General features: G+C 40.9%; 2 protein-coding genes across 2 annotated transcripts in view; both read left to right on the plus strand.

Moving 5' to 3' along the window:
* LOC110533183 (protein krueppel) overlaps positions 1-9,311 on the plus strand; it is a 260,240-nt gene that overhangs the window by 13,967 nt on the left and 236,962 nt on the right. The window lies entirely within an intron of this gene.
* Positions 702-2,511, plus strand: LOC110534720 (zinc finger protein 271). The gene is made up of 3 exons (XM_021619654.2): positions 702-763; positions 951-1,109; positions 1,363-2,511. Exons 2-3 carry the CDS (start codon positions 1,094-1,096, stop codon positions 2,133-2,135), a joined length of 789 nt encoding a protein of 262 aa, XP_021475329.1. The 5' UTR covers positions 702-763; positions 951-1,093; the 3' UTR covers positions 2,136-2,511.

Genomic DNA, 9,311 nt, shown 5'->3' on the forward strand with positions numbered 1-9,311 from the left:
TTGGTTGATATATGTTATCTAGGTAACGCTAGCTAGCTGTTAACAATGGCTAACTGTATGGTTTTTCACACTCAAATAGCCTCCATCATGGAGGTACTAGCGAATGCAGCCGTGGCAGAGATCTGTAAACTCGTAGATGACGACTATGCAGTGTTTCGTTTGGAAATAACTCAAAGCCAGAAAGAAAACAGGGGATTGCGGAGGAAACTACTGGAACTGAAGGTGGCACGGGAGCGCGCAGAAAGGACAATGCGAGAGCGCGTCCTCGCCAGTCGCCCAAGTATTAAGATCCTCGACCGATACAGAGGAATAGCAAGAGGTAGGTCAATTATTGGATAGTATGTAATAATTGCCCTGATTACGCAAAGACAAAATATAATGTTCTTGATTTACTGCATTTCCTATTATTTACTCAATGAAAACAATGTGATGCATGGAACATAATACATCAATCAATAAATAGAATATGAAGAAGTTATGCAAAGTGTTAGCTTACATCCTTGCCAATTCTAGACAGTGTCAATAGTGTACAACATACCAACAACTGTCAATAGTGTACAATACAGTGTTGACAGTAGCTAAACTAATAGTAGCTAAACTAATTGCCTCTCTTCTTCCAATCACTCTCTCAGGTGAAGGACATCTCACTGGAGGCCACAGGAGCTTTGTGAAGCCAGCAGGACACAATACATTGAGAGATGACCAACCAATCACTGTTGATGAGGGGAGTGGAACCTCAACCCAGCACATTATTGTGATAGAGGTTAGTGTAATAGTGTTGCATAAAGCATTAGTTACTTTGTGGCCCCTTTATTTCAGAAAGTCTCCCCTCAGCTATTTACTTGCTTACATGTACATTCTCATCAAAGGGGACTTGTGAAACTTCCGTACAACATTGTTATACAATTCAACTCATGTACTGGTAATAACCATCTCTCTTCTTGTGTCAGTCTGCAGGTCCTGGGGTCAAGCAGGAGACATCTGAAGGAGAGGAGAACCCACTGTACAGCAGAGACCGCCAAACTGGAGCAGTGGGAGCGCCTCCTGTAGCCACGGACAAACCCACCACCGCCCCAGCGCAGCCCAAGACCCAATGCAGCATCACGGAGGTCAGTGGAACGCTGAACGCCATCCTCAAGTCAGAGACAGACACTTCAACTGTAACACAAAGGCTTTTACACACAGGATCTGACCAAATGTCAGACCCAGAGAGAATGGGGCTGGGGAGACTGGGCTGTCCTCCTGCTCCCGCGTCAGCGTACGTACTTTATGGAAACCCGAGCCCGAGGACGGTTCATTCCCATCCGGACTCAGGTGACGCGTCAGAGACTGGTAATGATCCTTCTTGTTCTTATATTTCAGAGATGGACCCTAGCAACATGCCCTTGGGTTTAGAGGCACAGACTGATCTGTCTAGACGGGACTGGAACCAGTGCAGTAGAAGTGTATACTCTGAAGGGTGCCTATATGAGGCAGGGGAGGGTATGGCCATAGATGACGTGACTGTGAAAGTGGAGGGTGACATTCCTCCCACATGGAATGCAGATAGTCACCTAGGAGATGGACACTCACAGGGCAGAGATTTCTTAGATTACAGGGAAAGCTTGGAGACCAATCCAAATGTCGCTGCCCACTACCCTTTACATACGCTCAAGGATCGCGACCCATTATCCACGTCGATGGGGCCTTCCGATTCACATGGCAGCATCCTTTTCAATCAGGTATTGAACTCAAACGACAGGACTAGGGCTCAGAGAGGGGAAGCTACATCAGGCAATAGTAAAGCTAAACGGTTCCCCTGCATGTTCTGTAACAAAGGCTTCAGCTGCCCCCAGAAGGTGGAGATCCACCAGAGGGTCCACACAGGGGAGAAACCCTACAGCTGTGCTCAGTGTCACATGCGCTTCACCCAGGCTGGCAACCTGAAAAGACACCAGAGGGTGCACACCGGGGAGAAACCCTACAGCTGTACCCAGTGCCACATGTGCTTCGCCCAGGCTGGTCACCTGAAGATGCACCTGAAGGTCCACACAGGAGAGAGGCCGTTCACTTGTACGCACTGTGGGAAGAGGTTCTCAGAGAGGAGCTACCTCAGGATACACCAGCAGAATAAACACTCCACTCTGATAATATAGAAAGTAACAATATCACTTGATAGCTTCTGACATTTAGATCAAACCCTGGATTTCAGCAGAAAAGCTCCACAGATGCATTTGGAATGACAAGAGTAACAGATTTCGGTGTTGAATATTCCTGGGTAGAGTGTTGCATATAGACTTTGGCATATTTAAGCCTACAAATCTATTACATATTGTGTTTGTACTGTGTTGGCTATATGATGTTCACAAATGCCTATTTCATTACTTCCATTCAACTACTTACATTTTTCCCCAAGACACTTAATGAGAAAATGAATGCAGTTTATCAAGTTCATGCCTAATTTTTGTATATGTTTGGTTTTCATATGGTGTATTTAAGTTTTGTTTAATAAACACAAAATGAGACTTTTCATTCTAAGACTTTCATTGAGGCTCTTTAGTATACTGTATACACTTATCTGTATACACCTGACAGTGCTTTATAACCATATACTTACTAAATATTCCCACACCCTTACGAATAGCTACGGTAGACTTCTAAATAGTTTAGTCAGGTTTCTCTAATGATGACTTTTGACTTATCATAGCTGACTTATATTTTCCCCACATCTTATTTATGTCCACCATTATGGGTTTAACAACAATGAAGTCATTCTATAACTACAGTATCAGACTCAAATGTAGTTGTGATTGGTAAACACTCCATGTTGAAAGTGTGTTTATTATTTGTGTGTATGTGTGTATGTACTGGAGGGAGTGTATGTCTGTGTTATCTGTATCACCTCTCTCTTCCAGGAGGAGGGTCCAGAGGTGCTGCTGGTGAAGGAGGAAGGGTGTGTGGAGGGTCTGGGGAACCCTGAGGGGACCATGGTCATGGAGGACAACCAGACAACACCTCCTGAACCCACAGAGGACCCAGCTGAGCAGCACAGGACCACACAGTCGCACTGAGGTGAGCCCACTGAACTACTGTCTGAACGGTAAAAACCTGGAAGTGGGAAATCTTTCAACGCAGCCCCTATTGAATACACAGTGGGATATTGGTTATGTTGCACTTCCTAAGGCTTCCACTAGATGCCAACCGTCTTTAGAAACTTGTTTGAGGATTCTACTGTGAAGGGGGGCTGAATGAGAGGAGATTGAGTCAGAGGTCTGGCAGCAGTCGCGCTCTGGTCACGCGCATTTCACATGAGAGGTAGCTCGCGCTCCTTTGCTTTTCTGAAGACAAAGGAATTCTCCGGTTGGAATATTATGGAAGTTTTATGTTAAAAACATCCTAAAGATGGATTCCATACATCGTTTGACATGTTTCTACGGACAGTAACGGAACTTTTTGACATTTCGTCTGCAACTAGGGAATGCGCTTCATGACTTTTGGATTTGTTTACCAAACGTGCTAACAAAAGTAGCTCTTTGGACATAAATGGACATTATCGAACAAATCAAACATTTAATGTGGCACTGGGATTCCTGGGAGGGCATTCTGATGAAGATCATCAAAGGTAAGTGAATATTTATAATGTTATTTCTGATTTCTGTTGACTTCAACATGGCGGATATCTCTGTTTTCTGAGCGCCGTTCTCAGATTATTGCATGGTTTGCTTTTTCCGTAAAGCTTTTTTGAAATCTGACACAGCAGTTGCATTAAGGAGAAGTGTATCTATATTTACATGTCTAACACTTGTATTTTCATTGACATTTATAATGAGTATTTCTGTAAAATGATGTGGCTCTCTGCAATATCACCGGATGTTTTTGGAACTAGTGAACATAACGCACCAATGTATACTGAGTTTTTTAAATATAAATATGAACTTTATCGAACAAAACATACATGTATTGTGTAATATGAAGTCCTATGAGTGTTATCTGATGAAGATCATCAAAGGTTAGTGATTAATTGTATCTCTATTTGTGCTTTTTGTGACTTGGAAAAATGGCTGAATTTTTTTGTGACTTGGCGGTGACCTAACAATCGTTTGTGGTGCTTTCGCTGTAAAGCCTATTTAAAATCGGACACATTGGTGGGATTAACAACAAGATTACCTTTAAAATGGTATAAAATACATGTATGTTTGAGGAATTTTAATTATGAGATTTCTGTTGTTTGAATTTGGCTCTCTGCACTTTCACTGGCTGTTGTCATATCAATCCCATTAACGGGATTGCAGCCCTAAGACACTGCCCATACAAACTCTTGAGCCAGGACTAAAATCGACTCATAAAATTTTCTCAGCTGATAATTACGTCAGTTTGAGTTACCGCAAAGGAATGTGATGATGATAATTGAAATTGTTGTAAAGGATGGGGAATAACCAATCACAATGAGGCATCGCCAACTGTGAACTCTATAGCACGCTTTAGACAACCACGGTGAATGTGACTGTACATCAAATGTTGCCATGGTAAACGTTTGATATCATTTTCACCTGACAAGATCACTTTCTCTTAATTATCGCCTAATATGTTGGCATGCATAACCTTTAACATTTTTTTTTTTTTACAATTACCATTATCAACACACTTGTCGCTCCCGTTTAACAATTTTAAATTGCTTTGTCACAGTAGGAATCAAGTCACTGGCTGATAATGTTGTATACAATGTTGCCTACAACATTTTAAAGGTCTATTATTTTAATGAAACACAACCAAAGTTAACATAAGGCCGAGATGCCTTCAATTGCCCAATTTATGGGCATGCCCAATTTAAGTATATATTTTTTTAATAACGTGATATTGCGCTCCAAAAGGATAACTTGAAATAACATAATGTAGGTAATAAAATAATAACACTGCTACATTAATGTGGATGTGTGAGAAAGTTTGAGGCATAAATATCACCTCCCCTCTCAATAAAATAAATAGCTGCTAACCTCCCCTGTTATTGGTAATGCTAAGAGGTTGCATGTCTTGTGGGTATAATCTTTGTGCCTTTGTAAATTTCTGACTCTTCATGATTCATGCAGGACTATCTGTAATCATGGTAGCATCCACATTAATGTAGCAGTGTTCATAAACATATACTATTCTTACTTACAATAAAACTGACTCCAAAATGATACAATACATGATATACCATTAATTTATATTGTGCACAACTTAATCTGTGTTGCCTCATATGAAACATTTGATCTCAAATCCAAAATGCTGGAGTAGGCTATAGAGAAATAACATTTTAGCTTCACTGTCCAAATAAATACATAGGGGAGTGTACGTCACCATGTCACTGTGATCAGAGCCAATTTATGCTTGGTCTGAAAATGTGGTCGGAGGTGACGTATGGATGGTGTGGCGCAATTGGGGAGCCTCCAGAAGCCAAATTGGGCTCCGTACCACATCGACGTGGGCCTCTCAAATTGTGTACCAATGTGGAGGGCTCCATATAGCTCCGCATTGACATGAATGGTTGACGGTAGGTGAGAGTGGGAGGTCTAGTATAAACACACACTCACTTCCTTGACAACAGCTCTGTGCTGCTCGGCGAAGTGCAAGAAGTATGAATGCCCTGACTTCTGCAGAGGCCATATCACTGTGAATGCTGTGCGGTCAATGCAGATGTCGGTTAGACCATACAGCACCTTTTAGTCTACAGTCCTTGACCTCAAGCTGTTTGCAGTAAATGGCCTATAAGCCATGTGATGACTGAGGTGAAATATTATGAACTAAAGTGCACATGTACTTGTTGTTCCAGACTGACTTGTCTATACAAACTGGGTCAGAGTATACTTCTGTTTAGGAGTGTAATTAACCACATACCCCTCATTAACCCTTTGTTAACTTGTCATTTGAAACAGGCTTGAGTAAATACCTGTTTTTAGAGACAGTAAACCTAGGCTAGAACAAGGACAGTTTAATATTTACCTTACTGAGGTAATGTAGATGGAATAAACACATTACTTTCTACTCTAGTCTTGTTAACACACTGTTCTTTCTAAACAAGTCTGCTCTGCGCTTGAAAGATATTTATCATGAATAGGAGATTTGATATGTAATAAGCAGTACCGTATTTAAAAGACAGCGCGCATGTTAACATCATTTAGCGACACCATATGAGCAATGATGCCAATCAATAACATTGTATAGAGATCCCAATAAATTACTAGAGGGGCTTTGTCATCAACCCTAAAAGTTATGTAAAGGTGCGATAATGGCAGCCATGTTGGTCAGGGAGAAATCCAAACCAGTCTAATTGGAATGATTGGCAGTAGGGGCGTAATCCTGATTTTACTTAGACAGGTAAATAAAAGTAAGGCATGTGATATCAAAAATTGTATAATAGAATTCTCGTCAACCTAAAATATTGTCATAATTATAAGTACAGTTTATATGAGTTTTATGAACATTTTCTGTATAAATAGCCTCTAAAGTTGTGTTTTCTTGGAAAGGGGTGAGTGCTATTATACGATAGTATATCAGTACTTATTGCATTTACAACTTGTCTAAGTCCTATCATCAACTGATTTCAGCCAGTGTATGGTATGTTGGCAGTTAATTTGAAAAATTCATAGAATTATTCTTCTAAAACAGACTGGCTAGTTAGCTAACAAACATTCAGTGCAGATACATTCTTAAAATGTATTATTTGAACAAATATTTTAGGACAGCACTGGCAAAGCATGGGTGACCAACTCCCTGACCTTTATCCCATCACAGGCAAAGTCAAAATTGGCTATATTGTAAAAATTCATGAAAACAAAAATTGGGTTTTAATTAAAGGTTAGACATAAGGTTAGCAGTGTGGTTAAGTTTGAAATCACATTTTAATTAAAAAAAACATTGTAGAAATGGGCGGGGCTTATTACTTTGTGGCTGTGGTAACGACCCCATAAGAAGGTTAATGTCCTTTCTAGTACCGGTATTCTAATTCTATGTAACATCCTTTCTCGTCAGTGTAAACGGAAGTGAATTGAACAGTACCGAATAACATTTTCCACGTTATCGTTTTTATTGTTGTTATTTAGACGCGTATTTACCAGCACAGCATCACATGCAGTCTTTAATTCGTGTTGGAGACTGGACTTGGTTCATAGATGTTAACTAGGTAACACGAGCGAGCTGCTAACAATGGCTAACTGTATGGTTTTTCACACTCAAATAGCCTCCATCATGGAGGTGCTAGCAAATGCAGCTGTGGCAGACATCTGTAAACTCGTAGACGACGACTATGCAGTGTTTCGTTTGGAAATAACTCAAAGCCAGAAAGAAAACAGGGCATTGCGGAGGAAACTACAGCTACTGGAACTGAAGGTGTCACGGGAGCGCGCAGAGAGGACAACGCGAGAGCGCGTCCTCGCCAGTCGTCCCAGTAGTGTCAAGATCCTCGACCGATACAGAGGAATGGCAAGAGGTACGTTTCGCAGAAGGCCGATGCTGCGCGGCCTTAGGCGTTCATATGTACAGTAGCTCCACTGGAGCAAAAGTAAAAATACCTTTATTAGAAAATGACTCAAGTTAAAAGTCAACCAGTAACTTATAAATCCAGGGTCGTCACACTACTCCCTCCTTTCAAAGAGTGCGTCCTCGCGCTAGCTTGCGACTCTACGTCTTACAGGAACGCGCTCACCGGCCAAGCACACGCACTGTCGTGGATGCAAGGTCCGATCCCACTTCTGACACTAATGTAATGAAACAGCAGGGAGCAGGTCTCGACCCCGAAGTCCGGCGCGCTATCGACTGTGCCGCAAAAGCATGCTCGTGCGGCAGAGTCGATTTCCGCGCTTATAAACCCAGGGTCGATACAATACTACTTGAGTAAAAGTCTTTGGTTTTAAATATACTTAAGTATCAAAAGTAAATAGAATTTCCAAAATATACTAAAGTATAAAAAAGTAAAAGTATAAATAATTTCAAATTCCTTATATTAAGCAAACCAGACTGCACGTGTTCTTGTTATTTTAATGTAGAGATAGCCCTGTGGCACACTCCAACATAATTTACAAACGAAGCATGTGTGTTTAATGAGTCCACCAGATCAGAGGCAGTAAGATGACCAGATAAGTTCTCTTGATAAGTGCTTGAATTGGACCATTTTCCTGTCCTGCTAAGCACTGAAAATGTAAGGAGTACTTTTGGGTGTCAGGGAAAATGTATGGTGTAAAAAGTACATCATCTTCTTTAGGAATGTAGTGAAGTAAAAAGTACAAGTTGTCAAAAATAAAAATAGTAAAGTAAAGATACTGCCACCGTTTCCCTCTGCCCATGTGTTCAGATGTAGGTTGTAACACCAGATGTGATTTAAGCAACAACAAAAATGATGGTATGCAGGCATTATACTGGGAGTTACATGTTTGCCTATACAAAGCATAGCCAGAGATTTTCCAGCTAACCTGGTATTGGCAATACTATCTTCATTCTCAACTGGTGGAAACAGGAGTCTCCTAAAATGTTTGTGTCCAGTGGCAGAGGCTCCGTTTGAATGTAGAAAATGCTCCATTATTAAAAATAAATCAATGTTTTGCTCCATTTTGTAATCCAACAATGTGTGCGCCACCATCTTGTCTATTTCAATTCTTCTCTCATTGATGAGACAGGTGTCTGTCATGCAGCACTTTGAGGTGGACCCCCACCTGAAATACACAAGTTGTCGGAGTACACATTCTTGGATTAGTTCATGGAGTACGTCATGGAGTCTTTGACACATTTTATAAATTCAAACGGACCCCCTGCCACTGGACACTGACATTTTATGACACTATTTCCACAAATCGAGAACGAAGATGGTATTGCCAATACCAGCTTTGTTACAACATCTCTGCAGACGTTTTGTATAGCCAGACCTGTAACTCCCAGTACAATGGATACCAAAATGTTTGGGTTAAATCACATTATCTGTAACTAATAATTCCCCTGATGACTTAGCCATCTTGGGCAAAGACACCATATTCTATCCAGATTCTTGATTTACTGCATTTCCTATTATATACTCAATTAAAACAATGTGATACATGGAACATAATCGGCATGGACGATTAATTAGGGCCGATTTCAAGTTTTCATAACAATCGGTAATCAGCCTTTTTGGATGCCGATTATGGCCGATTACATTGCAATCCACGAGGAAACTGTGTGGCAGGCTGACCACCTGTTACGGGAGTGCAGCGTCAAAAGAACCTTGTGGCTGCATGGAGCCAAGGTAAGTTGCTAGCTAGCATTAAATTGATCTTATAGAAAACAATCAATCTTCATATAATCACTAGTTAACTACACATGGC

This window comes from Oncorhynchus mykiss, chromosome 10 (genome assembly GCF_013265735.2).
Source record: "Oncorhynchus mykiss isolate Arlee chromosome 10, USDA_OmykA_1.1, whole genome shotgun sequence".
In the NCBI taxonomy this organism is placed as follows: Eukaryota; Metazoa; Chordata; class Actinopteri; order Salmoniformes; family Salmonidae; genus Oncorhynchus; species Oncorhynchus mykiss.